Genomic DNA, 22,871 nt, shown 5'->3' with positions numbered 1-22,871 from the left:
AAACAAATTAATTAATCCATACCCTCAATCATCTTAATCTTAATCTTTGGAAATGCCTTCGACTTCACAAGTGTTTTCTCGTCCTTTTAATAATGAACATTCGACCTAGTTCAAAAGTGACAGTGGTATCAAATAAAAGTGATCCTCTTATCCTTTCATCAACGTTTAACTGATCATCTCATCTCTCCTACTGTCCTAAAAATGTTGTGCGTTGCCCCTTTCAATATTCATGCTCAATGCCTCACCTATTCTTCTCTAGTGCGGCTTATTCCTTGTAGAATATATATATATATATATATATATATTGCCAATGAAACTTTCCTATTTTGTGATTGGCACCTTTGGGCTTGGCTTGGCTTGGTTTGATGAAGGCGCACAGCTCACCTCGACAAACAATTCTCTAATATGCTTTTGTAGCATTATTACCACCAGGTTTTGGTTCCTTTTAGACCTGTAGAAACAACACCAAACTTCACAACCATAAATGATTAATCTTAAATATCCCTCCCTATCCACTTGCCAATTATAAACCCATTAGACTTTTAATCATATTTCTACTCCTTTAAATAAATAAATAGGCAAATGTTCAAATCCCCAGTACTACTACTACTACTACTGAGCCTTCGATTGTATAATAATATTGTATGTACAAAAACACATTTGATTGACACCTTCCTTTTGAGTCGTCTGACAACAAATCCCAAATATAAGTCGGCTAATCAAAAAACAATATAATAGTCGGATCCTGTTTTCCTCGTGCTTTTGACGGTGCAACGTCACGCGACTGCCGGTGAGGATTAGAACTCGTCCCTTTTTGCCGTCAAAGGCGTTCGCCGCACGTCGGTGGCAACACCAAGCCCCGAAGTCGCCAACGAACGAGTCCGAGTTGTACGATCACCGTTTGAAGCCATCGCTTCTCAGATTCAACTCCCACACCTTTTTTTGACTAGCTAAATAGTCAAATACGTGCCTGCCAAAGACTTGGTTGGTTACCTGATCACCCAGTTGCCCTCTTTTCCTTGATGAAGATCTAGCACTAAGCATTTGACCGCTGTTTGATGACCATAGCCTTCTTATCTCTTTGAAGTAGTTCGGAAGGTTCCTTGGACGATGATGACAGTCAAACAGGCAGCTGCAGAAGACCATCATGTACCATTATATAAGGATGCATCTCTTCCTGATAATGGCTCACAGCTCGCATCACCTTTAAACTCCGACACTTTCTTCTCCTCTCCTATCGACATCTCCGTGGTACAGTCAGAGCGAGGGGATGATGGCCTTCGAAGCCTTGAGCGATGAGTTGCTGAAGATGAGCCTGTTCGTTCTAGTCCAAGCTCTCATCTACTTCATCCTCTCCAACTCTTCCGACGTCTTCTCCTCCACCAAGACGAGATCCTTCAGCTTCCGCACGGCGAGGTCCGCGAGCCTCCGCCACATGCTTGCTTTGCTCTCCGACCTGCCTTCCGACGGCGAGCCGTCACCTCGGCCATCGGATCTCAAGGACCAGTAGTCAGTCATCTTCCTCTTCCGTGGCGAAGCGTCGATGGGTTGCAGAAGCCTAATTAGTCCATTCTTGCAGTTCTTTCTCTGATTCTTTGTATGCGCGAATTTGCTCGATGCATTAAGTTGCAGTTAATGATAACAACTTCGATCTGGGGTTACATAAACCTCGTATCACTCGTCATGATAACAATAGTAGACTAGCTGGCAGCACAAAACATGAAGCAGAATTGAAATGGAATGAGGTAGAGAAAATGGCATCCAAAAATGGCAGCTAATTCATCTTCCTTCTACAAGTGATTGTTTGCGATCAAGATCGGTTCCCATAAGCAATGGTGGACATTATCAAATATTCATGGCTTTCTTTCATCATAACTCAAGTGCGACTACAAATATTCGAGTTTAGAACGCATACTAAACCTACAAATGTATATTATCGAAATCCTAGTGTGACCAAGGAGAATGGTGTAAGATGTGTTTGTGCTCATGTCATTTGCTTTGAGATGGCATCTGTCCACCGTATCACCAGATAAATAATGGTAGGTCTGCCCTACCAGTGACATGCATATTATATATATATATATATATATATATATATATATATATATATATATATATATGAAACATGTGATATGCATGTGTTGGTAAAGTAATATGCATACGTTCACTATGTCAACAGCAAGATAATGAATGGTGGCTCAGTCAAAATAGTGACATATAAAAATGGGACACATTTCATTGACATATATGCATAAAGTTAGATGACATGAGAAGAACATGAAACATGTGTATAGATAAAGTTCTAGCGCTATTTGTTGCTAATATTCATCTAGGGTCGATCTTTTCGAAATCTCTAATAGTCTCTTAAAAATTAAAAAAAATAAGTAAAAAAAATATGTAATTCGAGATCCAACAAATAAACATTTCATTTGTGATGCAAATTACAAATATAAATTTCACAAGCATTGAATGATTGCATGACGAATGGTTTAAAGTGGTTCTTTGTGATTAAAAGTCTCAACAAATGCTCGTATGATATTATTATGAAACAAGACGATGAATCAACTTTAGATACTATCCCAAAGATCCGTCTAATCATATGCCACCTTGGTAGCTTCTAAGTATTATGTTTGCTAATATTTTACACCACTCTATAAAATTAGAAAATCCCCAAAATAATTACATGAGTAATCTGTTCTGGATAATCTTATCTCCACACGACGACTGCATTCAATATCGAATAAGATGTCGGTGGCCATTCATATCATAATCCCTATATCTCAGTATAAATTATGTTTTGCTACCAACAAACACAAGTTAAATGGCTTCCATTAGGACCTCTAATAATGTATCCTACTCTCTCGTGTCTTTATAATCCTAAGATCATCACAATTCAATTTGTACATATTCTTGCTTTTGCATAGAGTAGATAATAGCTTTCATGAATGCTTTACTTGTATTTTACTTTTGTACTTGTATTATTAATTATTTTGTGTCATATGTGCAGCCAATATGTGATTATTTTAATCTTGTGATCACATAAATAACGATCATATGAGTTGAATCCGTAAATGGAGTTATGATGAGAAGAGATTAGATATGGGCTGCATCTCAACGACGGCCTAATGGTTGAGTTGGGGTGGCCTTGTCTTCCATTCTTCTATTTGTAATCTTTTTTGGATGATCTAAATGTGTCCAACATTCTTATATATCCTCTCATATCAACTCATGAATTGAGCTTTTACTAATTGTTACAAAATAATAAGATGTATAATGTCGGCACATCGATAACCACACATACTAATCAACAACATCAAATAAATATATTAGAAATTGAAAGGGTTAGCCACAAACAAGATGAGAATGACAGCTAACCAAACATGTTGATCACCAACATCAAATACATTAGAAATTGAAAGAAAGGTAGGTTTAGCCACAAACTAGATGGGAATGACAGCTAACCAACATTGGTAGGTAAGATTGATCCCATCAACCATCATTTGGCCTCCACAATGAATCCCAAGTCTATCTTGTCAAAGGCAGTTCACTTGTGCACACACACCCACAATGAATCCTGCCTTAAGTATATTACATAACCCAATAAAAACAAGCCTAAAAGTCAATCATCCTTGTGATTTGTCAGTGTTCATTCGTTTTTGGTATCTTCATGTGGAGTTATCTAATTTGGCATCATCGTTCTATTCCGTGACAAAGGAAGAGGAGAAGTCGCAGCTACATCAACCGATGTAAGATAGTGGTTGTTGCTGTTCGTTCTACATCAGATGGCTCCCTGTCATCACTGTCCACAGGAACTCTCGATTCACTCTTAATTCGATGCAGTTTCCACTTGCACTTCAACAGCACCTGAAGTGGCTCCTCGCAGTGTCAACAGCCAGTTTTGGGCGTCGAGTGTGAGGGGTGCTGTGTATTCCATCGCCATCCACTGATTCCAAGAGGAACTCGAAGATAAAAAGGAGGTCACGGTCATGTGCCATCCATCATCGTCCGGTCTTCCACAGTAAATGGGCCCAAATAGATTTGAGATGCCTGTCGGTGGCGGAAAGCTCCATGGTAGCACTTTAACCGCACTTGGGTTACCTTTCACCATGTGAGCCCTCCTCCCTCTTGGTCACCCTCTCAAGCAAGCGTCTGAGTGATGGAGTACTGCCACTGCTTTCCTTGGTGGTGCGTAGCTGCACACAGAAAAGCCAAGTCGGGGTAGTGTAAGTTTCGGTACAAGTGCAAGAATGGATTGTGCTGAAGTTGACTCGATGAGATGATCAACATGATTGACATAATGATTCCACATGATCGTGGTCAATGCGAAGTTCTCGGGGAGAGAAAAGATGGTGTGCTGTAAAGAGGCTTGAGCTCGATCATGTGTTGCATGATCTGAAGACATGTTCTCCGTTGCTTCTTCTTTACTCGATCACTTTTCATCCACATGAACCCCCACAAGTAAGATGTCCTCTAAAGATTCAGATGTTCCCCACGCCTCCTCCTCCTGCCTTCCCTGCAAGCCATCAATGCAGTTTCGTCAGTAATATGTATTCTACTACGATGGCATGTAGCATGGGAAACTGTGAATAAAGCAAGCGTGAGGAAAGCCAAAAAATCTCAGTTCTCAATGGCCTCATTCCCGTCTCAGAAGGGAACATAATACTGATGAGAAGCTTGTGTTTGGTGAACCATAAAACGTAATGTACAAGGAAGTTGGTCATTTCTGCTGTCTACCTGTGCTTGTTTGATTCTGCAGGCTTGATCAATGTTGTCTCTTTGTGGCTGATCTGCTAGTAAAGTTAGTACCAAGCAAAGATCATTAGCAATGGCAATATTAGGATAAGCTTCAAGGCAATCTCTCTCTCTCTCTCTCTCTCTCTCTCTCTCTCTATCTCTCTCTCTTTAATGTTAGGATAAGATTCGAAGGAAGGTGTTTGTTTGTTTGTCACTCTCTTTCTCTCTACAGAAGGAATTGTTTGCTTGTTTGGAACAGGTGGAAAGCAACAGGACATTGAATGTGATGAAGTGTAGTTAAATAGGTTATATATATATATATATATATAGTAATTATTCTTTCCATTAAAAAACAACTTAATTCAGAAAAGGAAGTGAACACTTTAAAGTCATTGTGAATCACTGATACTTTGCATCTACATTAAGCATTGCATTATCCAATATAGCGAAACACACTTAATAATAGCAAAAATAAGAAAGGGTGATTTGTATGCTCGAAGTGCTACGGAGCACTTAGTCATCATGGCAATAAAACGAGACCGTGAATAGACCACCATGAAGAACAAATAAAGCCACTAAAAAAAGATAAAAGGTTTTATTCGAGATCGATTAATGAAAGTAGTAAAGGTGTCATCAAGATGCACTACAAGTTCATCTTTAAGTATCAAATTAACACCTCTAACACTATATTTTTAACCAACCGACCATTAGAATTTTTTGAAAGTGCTGCTAATTAGCAAACTTTGATGCTTTTTCGTAAAATTTTAGATTTGAATCCGGCTTTTATCACCTATCATTTTGTAATATATATATACATATATATACATATATATATATGTATATTTATATATATGTGTATATATATATGTATATATATATATATAAGCATGAATTGATTCTAACAACTTAATAATAATAATTTATTATTATTTTATATTCATAACAATATCACATAAGAAAAAACTTCCTCCATTGTAATGGACAAACCCCTAAAAAAGAAAAGAAAAGCATAACGTAGTGAACGGAAGTCACATCCAGCACTATCACTGTATTCGAACGAGAGAGAGAGAGAGAGAGAGAGCAAAAAGTGAGGTTGGGACAAATGGCTCCAGAGGAAGACTCGCCACCAACACTTCAACTGTGCCCATTCTCAATAATGACCGATCCCAAACGAACCACTGACCTCTCCACCTTCATCTCCCCGAACACCGGTGCTTATTTGCCCACTTCATCGTCTTCTCTACCGACCAACTTTCAGACTTACGCACTACCTCTCATTTTTATTCATCTCTATCTTCTGCACAACTCGAGTAGGCCGATGAAACCTCTCATCGACGGAGTGTCTTAGTATTGATTGGACTCTGATATAGTAAGTTGATTCACTCGATCTGATTAATTTAATATAGTGCTATAGTACTAGTCAATCAAAACTTGATACACGAAGTCAAATGATGATGTATGTATTAAGCATATCATGTTAATATGATATTATAAAGAAAATAATTTTTATTATAATAATTAATTTTTATAGTTAATATTTATTTCATAACAAATGATATATTAGAGGAGGAAGACTTTAATCTAAACTGTAGTGGCTTTTGTGTTTCTTGAGACATGACAGACACTTTATTATGTCTCTTGTAGTTAGTTATTTTTAATATCTTTATTTTTATATTTTAAAAAATTATATTGATATCCCTGTAATTATGAAAGTAAGACATATATATTCATTTACCATAACGTTAGTGGTTTTACTAATGGGTGATAGCGGACGACAATATCGAATGTAGTTGTATATAAGAAGAGTGATAGCAAGAGATGATATCACTCTGCATCTATGTTGATGCCGACATAGTTATTGAGTAGCTCTTTCAAGACTCTACATTTGCGTCAGCATCGATGTAATTGTCGAGTGGTGAAAGAGCCACTTGACATCTGCATCAATGTTGACATAAATGTTGAGTGATATCACTCGATAACTACATCGATATCGACACAGATTGTGGTGGCCATTATGGCGTCTATGGCGAAGATGGCGGTTGTCTCGCTGTTGACCCATTGGGCAGATTACTCGACCTAAAGCTAGGGTTACCGGAGCTCCTATCGCTCCCCCCGTTATCGCATCAGTTTTGGCATGAGTATGAAAAAAGAGAGATGTGGGGCATCGAATGAGAATTTCTATTCACTATGGTTGTTATCAATTAGGAAGGAAAGCTTTGAAAGGCTGGTTGGTGAGCAATTGTCGAGCTTCTAGCGAATGTATTTGGCAACGATAGAAAAACGTGGGTCTCAAAATTTGACGCTAAGTATGTCATCGTCAATACAATTGTCGATTCACCCTTTCGCCATTCTACATTTGCATTTATATCAACACAGTTGTCGAGCAGCAAAAGGAATATCCGACATCTACATCGACGGTCCTTTTATCGCTTGACAATTAAGTCAGTATCAACACAGATATATATAAGCCTTCATCTCTCACCATCACTCTTCTCATCCACAACAATCACCCACGGTCACCAACAATATCGTCATCTGTCATCACTAATTGAAATATTAAAATTATATTTTTATCTTTTATTTTTATATTTTCGTTAGTAAAATTGATGACGTTAGGATAAATATATTAGGTATATCACCTTTGTAGTTAACATAATTTTAAAATATATAAGGATCGAAACGCTAAAGGAACAAATTACGTGTGATAATCCATAATTAGCCTAAAGAGATTTCATAATCACCTTCTCCGACATGCAAGAATCTTACCTTTAAATAAATTGTGTTAATATAAAATCTTCAAAAAAAAAAAAAAAGAAGAAGAAGAAGTCGATCAGTTTGTGTGTATCATCCAAATGACGACGACCTCCACATCCCTATAAAATTGCCCGACGCATTAAAGAATGTTCGCCCACCCATCACTATATTCCAATGGTGATTAGGTTATCATGAGATGGGAGGTGTGGGTTCCTACTTTTTGGATGCCACACTACGTTCGTACATTATTCTTTGTTCTTTTATATTTCCAATTTTCTAAATTTTCTTTTGATGCCTATTACGTATAAATAAACACGATTTTGAATGACGCATTTAAAAGTGACGAAATGGTAAGCTGGATTAGAAATCCAATCAACTTTTTAAGGATTCAAACAATTATGTGTAGTGTATGACAAATTTCGTGAAAGAGTTGCTATATCTGAATTTTAAATTTGGAGTACTTTGGAGATTTTGTATTGATTGATAATTTGATCAAATTTAATAAGGTAAATTAAAATTTAGGCATTAGAGAGTTATTCTAATTGCATTAGGAGTGGGGTTTGGGTTGTTATCATATTACATTGGGGATAGGTTATAGCGAGACGATAAATAATGAAATATCGTAATTGATTTAAAAATAAAAATTATAGTTTTGGAAGGATTAGACTTTCCGATTTAATTTATTATTTTTATCGATGTTAGAAATACTCATCTTCTAATATCTCGAGCATATATCGTAATTAAGAGCACCCAACTAGATTAACTCTTGTAGAGGGAGTCAAGTTTAAATCAAATCGAGAAATAACACCTATCATTCATTTTCTAATTTAAAACTATTATTAAGTGGTATTAATTTATTTATTTTTACAAATGAGAAACAACTAGATTAACTAACTAACTCTTGAACTTTTAATCCTTTGACTAGTGATATATATAATAATTAGTAATACATATCGAAGATTTGTGGAAAGTATCATACACTTAATAACCAATGTTTATAGCATCAAAACAAACAATCTAAGTAGAGCCACGATCTCCCGCATGGTGATATTAATCAACTCTTATACCCACTTCCATGAATCGTAAGACCAAGCAAAGCTAAAGAAAGCTAAGTAGAGGGCATTGCAACCTTCAAAAAAGAAAAGTTGGGTAGGTGTGTGTTATATGAGTTGGATCTAATTTGATTAGTCATTCTTTCAAGTGCAATGGAACACATCCCGAATAAAGTGGAGTGGCTTAAGCAACCCTCCTTTTTATCTTCGTAGATCACAATGATAGCTCCTTAACTTTAGTTAGATGATATTGAATTCGATGTTCATCTTTGGTACATATGTGGCTTACAATGCTACAAGCACATTCGCGCCGACACTTCGAGTCCCACATAAATTGGTCTTTAGTGGTGCAACAACGCACCATAACCCATTAATTGTTTGGTTCGACCCCACTAATTAATAGACCCAATCATGAAGTGGTTCACATATCTTTATGCTATGCGAGTCTACTTAAAGGTTGGATTAATTAACCACCGACTACGCTTTAGAGTAAGACTCTCCGACACATTTTAGGTAAGAAATCGTATCTTCGAATTCATGCCAAGATTTGAATCAATATGATATATATCATACGTATTAACTCAATAGATATAGAATTCATATGACTTGAAATATTTAGATCCCTTACGAGTCAATTTAAATATTCTCTTATATCCATTATAAGATTCCCTCAAGTGAGTTTAATCTTAAAAATTAGATTCGGATAATTTTTTTTGTAATTAATTATACATTATATGAAAAATCATGTACCCGAGTTATTTTTTTGACGGAGTTCATATCAAAATTATAATCGATGAGATGATTGACTTTTTAACTTGATCGACGTAAATTGATAATTTACGACGTGAATCATGCTTTTTTTTTTTTTTTGACTCATGAAGTCTCAACCTTGAAAAGGAAATGAACATAAGATTTCTAACTCAAACCAATCACAATCTACCATGAAAAGACATGTATCGACACAAAGTCGAGTGCCCCCGCCGCCACCACCACTTCTTCCTCGTGTCAATGACCGCCACTTCTTCTTCCTCGTCCACCAACCTTTACCACCATACTTGGTTGCCTCTTCCCGTCACTCCAAGAAGATATATAGATCACCCACCATGGCATCGGATCTCTGAGGCTTCAATTCGGTTCCCTACTTTATTAAATGGCAGGCCCCACACGGGAATTGCTTTCCAACTACAATCAAGAAGAAGAACTCACTCACATGATCTCAATTGCCATTCTCACGATTAGGTATCTCAATGTTAATTTTGTACCTTTAGATGATCAACTAAAGCGATGTTCTTAAAGTCATTAATTCCCTCTTCTTATTTTTTTACGATTTGTGGGTATTTTGATGGAGAAAAGGCATACATGTACATATGTTTTATATCTCTATCACGAATTCATCATAATATGGATTTATCTGAATAAAAATAAATCTTGTTCGATTAACTTAATAATTAAGGATCCAAAGAATTCTCCGTTAATTAGATTAAAAATTAGAATTATGAATATGGAATAATGATAAAGTTCGTTTAATGAAAGCCAAAAATTAGTATTTCTTATATTTTTTTGTGGTTTTTTTAGAAATATATATTAGATTTATTATCATCTTTTAAAGATGATTTTATGACATTCATAATATTTTAGTTATTATTATTAAGCAATTAAACGTATTAGTTTTCATAAAATCCCATAAATCATTTTTATTATTTTCTATATCATATATATATATATATATAATATTAATTTAGGAGGCTATTGTAATTGATGAGAATAAAATAATTTAAGATAGAAGACAGTATTGTGATTAAAAAGAATCAGATCAGTCCAAGAAACAAGCAAATCAAAGTGAAAAAAAAAGAGAATTTAATAAAAATAGGTTAAAAATTATCATAGATATTTTGAAATTTTAGATTTAATTTTACCCTTTTTTCGATTTCCAAAAAATATTAGGATTTTAAATTGAAACAGCTATTTCATCCCATCCTTCCAATTATAAGATAAAGAAAAGATAATGGCAAAAAAATAATAATTTGGAACTGGAAGACCAGTCTCGGAATGCAGTTCCCGTTCTTCGGTGGCCGCAAACACCAGTCCACTTATTGGTCTGCTCCGGTCTCTCACCGCACTCCCTCACAGCAACGGAGCCTCAAGGCTTCCACTGCCATCTCCCTTCGCTCTTCACCTCTCTCCGTTGCCTGCAGCCAGAGATGCCTGAAAGCCATTAAAGAACCCATTTTTCTTCTTGTTTTGTGTTCCCTTCCTCTCTCACTCTGCGCCATGAAGGAAGCCTCAAAGCCTCCGAAGAGCTCCGCCGTTGTCTCCGATCTAACGGCCCTCTTCTCCCTTCTCAGGAAGAGGAGGACGAAGGTCTTCCTTTATGGCTTTGCCTTCGTGTTCGTTGCCTTCACCGCTTATTTGGCGTTTTGCCCTCCGGAGAAGACCTCCCCTTGGTTCAACAACCTCTTCACGTCCGCTTCCGTCTCCACCGCTCCCTACAGATCTCAAATATCTTCCCTTTTCTCTTACATCTTTCCCAATTCCTCTTCATCGCCATCACCGGAGAATGCGGCGCCTTTGCCGGAGGATCTGCCGGCCGACGGCGGTGGAGCTGAGAAAGGCGGGATCTTGGCGGGTAATTTGACGGCAGAGGGCGTCGGTGTGGAGAAAGGTGGGGTTTTGCTGGCGAAGAATCAGACAGGAAGTGGAATTGGGTCTCAGGGAAATGGAATTGCGGAGACAAATCATTCACCCACTGCAATCGGGCTGCAGGGAGGTGGAGATTCGACGAAGAATCACTCGATGGAGGGCGGAAATGGGGTTCCGACGAGTGATCAGGGAAGGGATGGGATTGGTTCTGCGAAAGCCACAGTCTTGGTAGCAAAGAACCAGACAGCGAATGGAATACCTTCAAAGAACGAGACTAAATCCGTAGTTGATCCTACAAAAACAAGAGATTTGCCAACGAAGAACCAGACTAAGGTTGGAGACAGAGACGATTCCAAGAAAGATGCAGTCTTGGCAGCTAAGAACCTGACAGTAACCGGAGCTCCTCCAAAGAAGAATGAGACCACAACTGCAGTTGGTTCTGCGGGAAATGGAGATTTACCATCGAAGAATCAGATAGATAAAGGAGTCGCTTCAAAGGTAAATCAAGTTCTTAATTCAACAGCGACTCCTAAGTCTGGGGCTGCTGCAAAGAACCAATCCAGCAGTGGGGTTCCCTCGATTACAAAGAGTACCGGAACTACTACGGCAAAGAGTGAGGAGAAAGGGGCTCCAAGTTTATCATCTTCGCTCGTGAAAGGAAATGGTCCGACCGCAGCATCAGCTAGGGATGAAGGAAAGAGACAGGTGGATTGGATCGGTGCTATGAAAGGTTGTGATATTTTCCAAGGAAGGTGGGTGAAGGATGATTCATATCCACTCTATCCCGAGGGCTCCTGCCCTCACATCGATGAACCTTTTGATTGCTACCGCAATGGCCGGCCCGATCGGTCTTATCAGAAACTCCGGTGGCAGCCTAATGGCTGCAACATTCCAAGGTGATAAACGTTAGAAATCTGAAAGTTCGATGTGTTTGGTTCTTTTATGTGTTAAACTTCATATCTGTGTGTTTAGGTTGAATGCAACTGATATGTTGGAGAGATTGAGAGGAAAACGACTGGTATTTGTTGGTGATTCACTGAACAGAAACATGTGGGACTCTTTGGTTTGCATCTTAAGAAACTCTGTCAAAGACAAAAAGAAGGTTTTCGAGGCCTCTGGCAGGCATGAATTCAGAACAGAGGGTTCTTATTCTTTCGTGTTCAAGGTTTGTGGTTTGTTTCTGTTCCCAATTTGTCATCCTGTTGTTTCTCATATCATCTCAAGGATTACAGTAGCTGCTACTATTTGTCTGTTTAGGATTTCAATTGTTCCGTGGAGTTCTTCCGCTCGCCATTTCTTGTTCAGGAGTGGGAGATGCCTGTAAGCAACGGCAAGAAAAAGGAGACGCTTAGGCTTGACATAATTGAGAGATCATCTTCCAAGTACAAAGATGCAGATGTTATTATCTTCAACACAGGGCATTGGTGGACTCATGAGAAGACCTCAAAAGGGTAATCAAGAGTTAGACAATCAAATCTTGTACTGTTTTGCATGATTTTCCAAGGTTAACCCAAGTAAGATATTTCCAAACAGGAAGGACTACTATCAAGAAGGCAACCATATATACAGTGAATTGAATGTCGTCGAAGCATTTCATAAAGCTCTCGATACTTGGTCAAAATGGGTGGATACAAATGTCAATCCCAAGAAATCCCTAGTTTTTTTCAGGGGCTATTCTGCCTCACATTTCAGGTGCTCTAGTCAATTTGTTAACTCAATCATAAGTTTTACCATCAAATGCTTCATTTTCTTTCAGCTTGCTCACACTTGATTCTGTTTTCTGTTCAGTGGTGGGCAATGGAATTCAGGTGGGCAATGTGACAAAGAGACTGAACCCATCAAGAATGAGACGTATCTCTCATCATATCCATCAAAGATGACTGTTTTGGAATCAGTGATCAAGGGAATGAAAACTCCTGCCTCCTATTTAAACATTACAAGAATGACTGACTACAGGAAAGATGCCCACCCTTCCATCTACCGGAAGCAGCACTTGACTGAGGAAGAGAGGAGATCTCCTGAAAGATATCAAGATTGCAGTCATTGGTGCCTCCCTGGAGTGCCCGATTCATGGAATGAGCTACTATATGCACAGCTTATCATCAAACAGCATCAATTGCTGTAACCAAAATTAAACAACCTGGGGATAATAAAGTGGTGTTGTATATTAATTTCATATGAGGTAAATAAGTAAATCAATGAGTGGATCAAACTGTCAATGTGAGTACTTACAGAGGGAAAAATACAAATTTCTGGAAGAAGAAAGCATTCAGTATAATTTATTTTATGCAACAAGAGAGGGAAAGCAAGCTGTATTAGTGAGTTCTTCCTCACGTCTACAAAATTCTTTTTCTGGCAGCTTTAGGCATGTTGACGTACAATGTTAATCTTATGTGTTTATTTAGAAATAAAGAATTACATATCTCTGTTATAAAACAGTGTTTTACTTGATTCTTTATTTTTCCTTTTACATCCTTTTATTAATAATGATGAGTCCATTTATGTTGCTCACGATCATGTCTTTCAAGACTTGTGCATTACCTATCATTCTACTACATGTTTCTTCCAAAAAGAAAAATCATTTACTACCTCTTGAGCTTATTCTTCCCGGTTGTCATAGCTGTCTCTTCCTTTTTTGACATTGACATATCAAATATACATGCTGATAGATGTGAGTTCACTGAATTTTTTCATCCCGAGACATCTTTGAAGGATTACTGATCTTTCGCTGCTAATCAACTCTAGATACATGGGAGATAGCTTGAACGACTTCAATGCATCATGGTGGTCTCACTCTTGGCAGTATTGTGGTATCGAACTAATTACTTGGAGATTCATGTTACTATCGCATGGTGTGATAAGCTAATACTTGTAACTTAGACCAACTTTAATTAAGTCGGTATGATGTAAGATTCTTGAACTGCTGATTTTTTCTGTAAGATGTAACCGGGAATAGCATTATAATTTCTGTTGTAGGATATTCTATATTTGTTATTTTTTATGTCATTTTCTGATATGCTTTGAGAGACTCGTCAAGGTAAACTTTAGGGTAACAATCTAGTTGAATCTTTACATGTAAGTGTTACATGATATGGCAATCTTGAATTGCCAGAGTTTTCCCTAAGATGTCACTTCTACTGCAAATGAATGTGCTTTTCTTTATATTGTAGTTATGTTGCAGGTATTTGGATTGCTAGAGTTTTGCATAATGTGTCGCAGGTTACTTACTACACAATATACTTTTTCTCTATCTTAATTTTTTTTCTTTTTTTCCTATAGTTATTTCTCATTTGTGTTTTTAATAACTGTGTAGAAGGCTGACTATGCAATTGTCTTATTAATACTATGGTCACAGGTCTTGTTGTTAATAAGATTAGAACAGACCACTTAGTCTTAGATTTCTTTTCTTTAACTAAACTTTGGATGGAGATTTAACCTGAATCTTCACTATAAAGCTGTGATGCATATTTAACCTAGGTACCGGTTTGCGTCATGGTAAAAGAACTAGCATTACAATGTGGCAGTACAAGAAATCTGGCTTGTCCAAATGTTCTTTCTTCTGAAATTTGCATTTGCTTGTAGCAAAAGCTGTCACAATTAGGAATTTTGATTCTTATCGCTATAAGAAGTTAGATCTTCATTGTTAGATCCTTATATTTTTCGTATTGTGCTTATTACTCTTTATCTTTTAGACTCTTAGCAAATTTGGTTTTTTGTTGGCATTTTTCACCAAACAGAGTTAATTTGTATTACCAAACCCATATTCATCAGAAAATACGGTTATTACGATATCCTATCGAAGAATGTTTCTTTTTTATGCATATTAAAGATTGAATGGTGAAATCAAAGCAACAGCTTTTATGTCTATTGTTGGAAGCAGTGGATGAGTTTTTGTTTCATGCATCATGATCAAGTAATTACTCTGTCACTGATGTGTTCATGGATGAAACCACCCTGGAAGATCTGAGGTGAGTAAATTAAGTTCCTTGTCAGTGTCTATTTTACTTGTTTTGCACATCCCACAACTCTTTTTTGGTACCTCCATTGATCTTTAGTTTATTGCCTTCAGTTCATCATTAAATACTGCATGTATTGGAGTACTTCATCAGTGATTGATTGGTTTATGTGAATTCAAGATGCAAGAATTGCATCAGAGCAAGAGAAACTTTTTTTGTTTGACTTTGCCACCACTTGCATAACACCATGAACAACTTTCTCTATTATAAACTATGATTTACATGACCATAATGATGAAAGAGACATTTTGTGATGAATATGTTCAACAGTTTGAATCAGGGATTTGATCCTACATTTAAGCTGCAGAGGTCATATCATATTGTTGTTTTCGGGATCCAAATGGAAAAGCATATAGAAATCATTACGATTGATAAATATTTTTAAAATTTATATTAATGGGGTATTATGAAAAATAATACTCTTAAGGTTTTTTTTTCTTATAATCACAAATTTATGTGATAGTATATGCTAACTCAAAAAAGCATTTATTTCTTATATTTTATTATTCTCATATATGATAATCAATTTAAGTTTCTTTCATTGTGGATATATAAAATAGCTCAATATTCTCTTTAATGAACACACAACAAGAAGAGATGGAGGTGTAATGGTCAACTCACAGAAAGTCTTCAGTTGTTACATCAGACACTTGATATCAATCAATCATTTATCCCAAGATTGTGTCTGGAGGTTGTGATAAGGAGAGCACACCCACCACCTGAAGCCAGTAGATCTGTCTCCATCCTCAAATCCTTATCCATCCACCTCATGTTGTGTGTTCCATCTTTGATGGGTACAAGAACACGACTGGTTTCACTTCTTTGTTCCTCGTGGAAGTGGAAACTCGAAGAAGATAGAACATATGAGCTGCTAAACCTCTTAATCTCTCACATCAATAATTCATGTCTTGATCATCTATATGACTGCTTGAAGAGAAATTAAATCTCTCCTGTCAGATCAACTCATACCACCTAGAAACGAAGTGGATATCATTAGCAGCAGCAAAGTATGTTGACGCACATCTTTTCTTGTCCCTCTAACAAAACGCCACGAAAACAATGTTATGTACATGAATGGCCAGTGGCTGCTGGCGGTTGCGGCCGGAAGTTGTCAGGGAGGATGGCGAGGTGCCGCAGGCGTAGGCTTGGAGAAGAGGGCGGCGAAGGAGCTCGGCCGGTGGTCTGCAGCGGTGGAAGCGACGCGCTCGCAGGAGGGGCACATGGAGAGGGTGGTGGCCGGGAGGTGCATGTGGAAAGGGTGGGTGGTCTTGAGGGCCCTCAGCTCCGCCACCTCCTTCTGGAGGCGGCGGTTCTCCTCCGTCAGCGTCTGGCAGCAGCGCTTTAGGTACTCACAGTCCACTTCTGTTTGCTTCAGCTTCGTCCTGCCATTAGATGGAGATACGAAGGATGAGCTTTTCTGGATCAGAAAAGGAACATGACTGCTAACGGAAAGAAAGATGGAGTTGATCTAAGAGTACCTGGCTCTTCTGTTCTGAAACCAGACTTCTACTTGTCGAGGCTGCAGGTTGAGCTGCTTGGCCAGAGCAAGCTTCTGCTTCTGAAATAGATAATACAATATATATATATTCAATCATGACGTCAAAAGTTGTAATTTTTGTTGTTCTCAGATCTTTTACTGGATTGAGGGTGTTGTGCTCCTTGAAGCTCTCCTCGAGGAAGGCAGATTGCTCCTTAGAGAGGCGGAGCTTCTTCTTCGCCAATCCGTTCTCCTCTTCGTCGCTCACTATAGACGACCCCCTTTCCGCCGCCGCTCCCCTCTCAGCGCTGCTTCGCTGGGCGGAGAAGCCCATCCGAAAGGAGATGGTGCTGTTCGGTGACGACGAAGACACCGCCGCCGCTTCCTCGGCCTCCTCTGTGGATGGCACATCGAACCCTCGCGTCGAGGCATCCAAATTCCCTACAAAACAATAAAAGTTCAATTTTCGAGCGAAATCCTTCACAATCCAACTGCTGATAAAAGGTCTTAAAATTGGGTAAAGAACACTTTTTTACAGCTTCCTTTCATCCAAATGTGCATTTTTATCTCTTCAGCGGAATTCTTAACGTAAGAAAATCCTTTTTCTAGCAAAAAACTCTAAATACATTTCACCTCTTTTGGAACAAACACCAGTGGATAAGAATCCTACAAGGGCATAAAGATCTTGTTTTCTCCGATATTATTAATACATTTAGTGTATCAAACTATGTCTCCATCGCCAAATCCTTTAATCCATATGGAACCCAGGAAGAAAAAGAAACAAAAACCCAACTTTCATTGTCTAGGTTCTTACTCGTCGCAGTCGACGATGGGAACCGGAGCAGGGGAGGAGAAGGCTGCCGGGGAACAGGCAAGAGGGGGAGGAGTTTAAGCGGCAGCGCTGGCTGCAGGGACCTCCTTACCTCCCCATCCTCCTTTCCACCCTCCTCCTCGTCCCCCGACGCCGCTTCTTCTTCTTCTTCTTCTTCTTCTTCGCGGCGACCAACATCCAATCCCATCCCAAGCGCCAGCCCCTGCTCCATCTCGCTCCACCAGCGCTGCTTGCAGAACAACCACCACCCCGGCAGGCGGCCAAAGGAGAGGCAAAGGGAACACAAAAGGTAGCGAGCGCAGTGGGCGAAACCACGTTTGACCGACAACAATCAGAGGTAGGCAAACACACGTGATCCTCTGAAAGGGAACGACACAGAAACGCAGCAACATGAAAACAACAACAACGGCTTCAGCTTCGGCTTCAGCGGTAGCAGTTATAACAGCAGTCTGACAACCGAAAACCATAATCATATTGACCATCGTTGCGACTCCATCTTCCTTCACCCTTTACCATGTCCAGCCCAGGATTCCATCAGAAAGCCAAATCCAAAATTTCTATTGCTGCGAAAAAAGATTAAAATGAGATGAATTCTCGAGAGAAAATATTTGCACTAAAACATATTCGTTCTTGTCACTGTAAGAACAAGCGTTGACCTCCGTTGTTGAATTTCGAAATGGAGCCAAATCGATTCTCAATGGTTCGGTTCTGAGTTTGGTTTGGAATCGAATTTGCTTATTTTATTTATTTTAAATTGCCGATTATTTCAGATTTTGAGAACTGAAACTATCGAACCGTTAACGGGTTCGATTCGATTAGGGTCCGCCCGTGACGAGGTCACGTGAGGTGCGGCAGATACATAAATGGGCGCCACCAATTTATGGCGCAGCTGACGAGCCGTGAGCGACGCTCGTAACTCGGTACATCATCCGAAGCGTAATTTCGTTGAACCGCTCAATCGAATCACGGTTCGGGCGGTTCATCCGACTCGCGATGTGAGCGGCACGTTATGTTGGGCCCCACCAGTCACCGGCGATAGCGGGGTCCACGAGCTCGTCAACGTAGAATCGAAGTTCCGTTACAATCGTACAACGGAAACTAAAATACCGTTATGTTCATTTTATCGGCCACTGTTGCGAGCCAAGTCGTATAACGGACATGGTGGAGGATATTTAAGAAGCGTCGCATCTCATGGGACGTTCGCACTGTGCGTGTGAGACGGCCTGAAGAACGCTCCCTAAAACACCTCTGACTCTCTTGCTCAGCTCTCTCACCTTGTCTCTCCTCGTGTGGTCAATCATAGCACGGTCGCCGAGCAATCATGGACGACGCAGAGCTCAACCATCACCGGGAGGAGACACCAGCTCCCTCTGTCTCTCTCCACAGTCGTCTTTCATAGGGCTGCAGTCTATGTCTGCAGAGCAACCGGCATTGGCTGCTGGACGCCAGATCTTTAGATCAGGCGTACGGAACGTAGACAGAGCTTTGCCTCACCACGCCACTGTTCATCAACTTCTGAATCAGGCCAATAATACATTAACCCAAAACATCACTGTTCAACAGAAGGATTTAAACTCGTTAAATTATGAGTCAAGTCGATATATATCACCCGACTTATACCAACCTTACCAATCTATTGGTAACCCTTCTTCGATGGTCATAAAGTTGATGGCTTCACCTATTTTTAATCCTCCAAGAATTTTAGCTTGTTCTCAACACTTGTTTAGATTTTTGTGTCATGTCATTTTGTAGATTGATTTGGGTTTGATTACTGGATTATTGTTTATTTTTCCTTTCTATTGGATCAAGATGGTGTACTTCGTTAATTATAAATGTCTTGTTGTTGTTGCTCCTAAAGGAATTCATCTATTTAGCATCTGGTTTGTCTCCGATGCATGTATCCTATATACTTGCTTCAAAAATATAAAAATATAATGTCTTTGACCAACAATGTTATCGTATAAAAATAATATTCCAAGTTACACAAAAAGACACCCATATGGTCAACTGTGAACTTTATCTTTGAACAAACATCAGTAGTTTGACCAAATTAATTTCTAGAAGAAGATTCATGTTGATATGGGGAATATTTGCTATTAACTGAAGCTTGACATGTAATAGCCATGCCATCATAAAAGACAAGCAATCAACAAATAAATATGCCACACAATTAGAACAGCAAATATTCTTCAAATATTTTTCTTCTTTCATGAAAATATATCCTTAATCGCTCATAGTTAGGGAGCTACTAACTATAGAGGGTGAACGTTGACACAATCTTTGAGGTGCAACTCTCTCTCCACTCATCCCAACCTATATCGGAATATTGACTGCATCAGAGGGATTCATATCCTCTATATCTCAAATGTCTTCCACAATAAATATCAGTAAAGGCCTCCCATAAATAAACCGCATTCTTCTCTCCAACTACACCCTTTCTAGTTCCTGCTGATCACAGTGCATGCATCTTAACCCCATTTTGCTTTCCATATTGCCCTATCAAAGCTTTTCTCATGATCAGTCAAACCTTGCCTTCCTTCTAAACATTGTGCACTCTTTTCTTCTCTTGTTAATGCCCAATAGTTCTACTGCAAAGCTCTAAATAGAGGTATGGAGTTCTTCATCTCATCCTCCTTCCTATCCATCGTTAGGCAGAGCATAGTTTACGGGGCATGCATGAGAATGTTGATTTCTGTAACACCGATGGCGTTGACGGAGATCTATTTTATGAGCTTCTGGTTATTGGTCGTGTCTATCTGTCCAAGGGGGAGAACCGTTGATCCACTTCGATTCCCATTGTTAATCGATTCCGATCTTTCATCTTTCAAGTAAACTATTTTGCAAGGCTTGGAAATGGTTTTGTTAGCTGAAATTATTGTTATCGTTTTGTTAGTTAATATCCTTTGTATTAATGTTGAGATATTTAAGCATTCTCGTGAATGGATTTTGTCTTGTGGGTGCAGATATGCGGCAGGCTTGGACTGATGCAGAGAGAGAGATCCCACTGAAGAAGAGAAGCACATACAAATATACTGCAGAGATGAATCACGGAGTATCCCAAGATGACTCCCAGCCCAAGACGGCAAGAAATGATCCCACCGCTGTCACCACCACCGCTGCTGCTGACGTAAATGACTTGTGGATGACAGCGGAAGCTCTTCCTGACGTCTCCATTAACGAGACCGAAGCATGCAAGGTAGTCATGAACACTGAAGAGTATAGTTTTCTGGAGGAGACTAGTATGAGGCAAATAATTCTCTGCCATCGTGATGCTTTGGAGAACAGTAATGCGACCGAGAATCAACGATTTGCAGCAAGGAAAAGAATTAGCACTCGAAGGAATCACAAGCCGAAGATTATAGGTTGGGGAGTTACCAGAAGAAGGTCCATGGTTAGGGTGAAGATGAGAGACAAACTGCAACCTTATGCCGAGGTCCATGAGAACGATGATCTCTACTCTAAGGTGAAGAGGAGGCGTGCAGTAGGTCTGAGAGTGAGATGCTGAACTGCACGAGGAACAGCTGCAGTGAAGATGAGGCGGCGCTGACGCGGAGAAGCGGGAGGAAGATGACGGGAGAGAGGAGTCCGACACCAGAAACCCGTTCGATGAAGCGATTGCTTCTACGTTGACCTCAAACACTCAGTCAACGACTCCATCGCCGATTCAAAGCTCACCCTCGTTGACTATATAAATATGATCAATTTATGTTACCTCGTACATCCTATTTTGGGCAAGATTGTGCAAGTAAACGTGGTGATTCGGAAGACGCTTATTTTCCTCGGGAAGTACTGTAGCTTGGTTAGAATTAAAGCTAGTACAAGTTTCTAGAAATTTCGTTCAAATTTATTTCATTTCATCTCATCTCATCGTAGGTAGAAAAGGATCGATGTTATGGGACAATATATGGAAATTAAGTACATACATAATTATCCATTGTCTACAAGACATATTTTTTTGGTGTTTTATGGGTTCGATTGTTACATGTGAATCTAGCTGTTTTTATCCTAAAAAAAAAATGTTTTTGCTTATCTTAGCATATTTCTTAATGGATAAAAGTTTGGAAACCAATGAAAAGCTCGTGAACGTAATAATCTCGCAACAAAATCTAATATTGATGTTGTAAAACATATGTTTCATACAATTTTTTTTAAGCGGTCAATATGGAATCAATCTTGAAACCAATAATCAAGATCTTTTACCAATTAATTTATTTAAAAATATTAAAATATTATCAAATGATGTTTAGAATCTCGATTTTTAATAGATAGTTTTTCGATATATGATAAGGGACCATTTAGTCGGTTGACCAATGATGCGGCTCGTAAGCTCAAGCATATGAGTTCCAAAAGGTATCTATAAAAATAAAAGAGTCCTAAAAAACTTATAAATCTTTGGTTCTCATATTCTTAACCAGACTAAATGATACTAATGTTTTAAATATCACTATTTATAGTATATGAATTGTTAAAGTCAATATAATGATAAATCTGAGTTAAATCAGTCAAAATTATAAATATATTAGATTAGACATCAATTTAGTATACAAGGTTAGCTTAAGCTTATTAAGTTATGAATCAAACGAGGTATATATAATTCAACTTTTCTTTAAACGGTGGTGATTCAGTTTATCACCATTAGATCAATATTTATTCTCTAATAGGTGGATGTATATGAATTCAACATAAAAATTTATGTTAATTAAATTATGATTCAAACACAACAGTAATTGTTTTGAGATTTGGTCAATTGCATCAATACGATTCCAATACTAATTATAACGATCTAATCTCATAAATAACCTATTAACTTCAATAAATATAATTTACTAATTTAAAATCTTTAAACTTAAGATAATAATAATATGTCCACTATCATAAATCAATCGTATTAATCAAAAATCGAGCTGGCCGATTTGGTGTAGAAGATCCCAATCAATTTAGAGAGAGAGAGAGAGAGAGAGAGAGAGAGAGAGAGAGCTGCACTTGTGGAGCCACACATCATGGTTGGAGTGGCAACGACAAAAGCCTGGCTGGCCCTTCACGGCCTCCTCTCATTGCTTTGCCATTGGTCAATCGATTGTCGGGACCCACCCTGCATCTGTGCTAGTTGTTTTCGGACACGCGTCCCCATGGAGGCTCCGACGCCGATCCATTGGATCAGTTATTGGGCGTCAGTCGTACCACTCACCCACCCGCCTTATGATTGGGTGGAGCCATGCGGGATCCACCGGCGGAAGGCCATTACTGCCTCGCGTCACGGGCAGGTGGAATAGGAGATGCGTTGCTCGAAGATGTCTGATGCCGTGAGAGTGTCAAAAATGTCACGTTCCACCCAATCTCACATTCTAGGTTGTGGCGCCTCTCAC

The 22,871-nt window shown here is 38.8% G+C and overlaps 3 protein-coding genes across 3 annotated transcripts; 2 read left to right on the top strand and 1 right to left on the bottom strand.

Annotated features, from left to right (window-relative positions):
• The first annotated feature begins 1,179 nt into the window (after positions 1-1,179).
• LOC135632803 (uncharacterized) lies at positions 1,180-1,667 on the top strand. Its single transcript, XM_065141587.1, has one exon. The coding sequence runs from the start codon at positions 1,271-1,273 to the stop codon at positions 1,508-1,510; it is 240 nt and encodes a 79-aa protein (XP_064997659.1). The 5' UTR covers positions 1,180-1,270; the 3' UTR covers positions 1,511-1,667.
• An 8,911-nt stretch (positions 1,668-10,578) lies between these two features.
• LOC135634325 (protein trichome birefringence-like) lies at positions 10,579-13,616 on the top strand. The gene is made up of 5 exons (XM_065144734.1): positions 10,579-12,076; positions 12,153-12,345; positions 12,438-12,631; positions 12,714-12,872; positions 12,969-13,616. The coding sequence occupies exons 1-5, from the start codon at positions 10,590-10,592 to the stop codon at positions 13,303-13,305; spliced, it is 2,370 nt and encodes a 789-aa protein (XP_065000806.1). The 5' UTR covers positions 10,579-10,589; the 3' UTR covers positions 13,306-13,616.
• Positions 13,617-15,987: 2,371 nt separating this feature from the next.
• LOC135582461 (homeobox-leucine zipper protein HOX11-like) lies at positions 15,988-17,875 on the bottom strand. Its single transcript, XM_065141964.1, has 4 exons — positions 17,488-17,875; positions 16,834-17,114; positions 16,675-16,754; positions 15,988-16,578 (listed from the first exon to the last, which is right to left on the bottom strand). The coding sequence occupies exons 1-4, from the start codon at positions 17,714-17,716 to the stop codon at positions 16,308-16,310; spliced, it is 861 nt and encodes a 286-aa protein (XP_064998036.1). The 5' UTR covers positions 17,717-17,875; the 3' UTR covers positions 15,988-16,307.
• Between the last annotated feature and the right edge of the window lie 4,996 nt (positions 17,876-22,871).

The sequence above is a fragment of the Musa acuminata genome, chromosome BXJ3-3 (genome assembly GCF_036884655.1).
Source record: "Musa acuminata AAA Group cultivar baxijiao chromosome BXJ3-3, Cavendish_Baxijiao_AAA, whole genome shotgun sequence".
Classification (NCBI taxonomy): domain Eukaryota; kingdom Viridiplantae; phylum Streptophyta; class Magnoliopsida; order Zingiberales; family Musaceae; genus Musa; species Musa acuminata.
The sequence above is the reverse complement of the archived record's forward strand: the minus strand, read 5'-3'. Positions and strand labels throughout refer to the sequence as shown.

Excerpts from the sequence above, each read along its gene's own strand:
- LOC135582461 (XM_065141964.1), bottom strand. The coding sequence starts at position 17,716 with ATGGAGCAGGGGCTGGCGCTTGGGATGGGATTGGATGTTGGTCGCCGC. Across the intron at positions 17,115-17,487 it reads CCCATCGTCGACTGCGACGA|GGAATTTGGATGCCTCGACG; the intron begins GTAAGAACCTAG and ends ATTGTTTTGTAG. Across the intron at positions 16,579-16,674 it reads TTTCAGAACAGAAGAGCCAG|GACGAAGCTGAAGCAAACAG; the intron begins GTACTCTTAGAT and ends ATCTAATGGCAG.
- LOC135634325 (XM_065144734.1), top strand. The coding sequence starts at position 10,590 with ATGCAGTTCCCGTTCTTCGGTGGCCGCAAACACCAGTCCACTTATTGG. Across the intron at positions 12,346-12,437 it reads CTTATTCTTTCGTGTTCAAG|GATTTCAATTGTTCCGTGGA; the intron begins GTTTGTGGTTTG and ends TTGTCTGTTTAG. Across the intron at positions 12,632-12,713 it reads CATGAGAAGACCTCAAAAGG|GAAGGACTACTATCAAGAAG; the intron begins GTAATCAAGAGT and ends ATTTCCAAACAG.
- LOC135632803 (XM_065141587.1), top strand. The coding sequence starts at position 1,271 with ATGATGGCCTTCGAAGCCTTGAGCGATGAGTTGCTGAAGATGAGCCTG.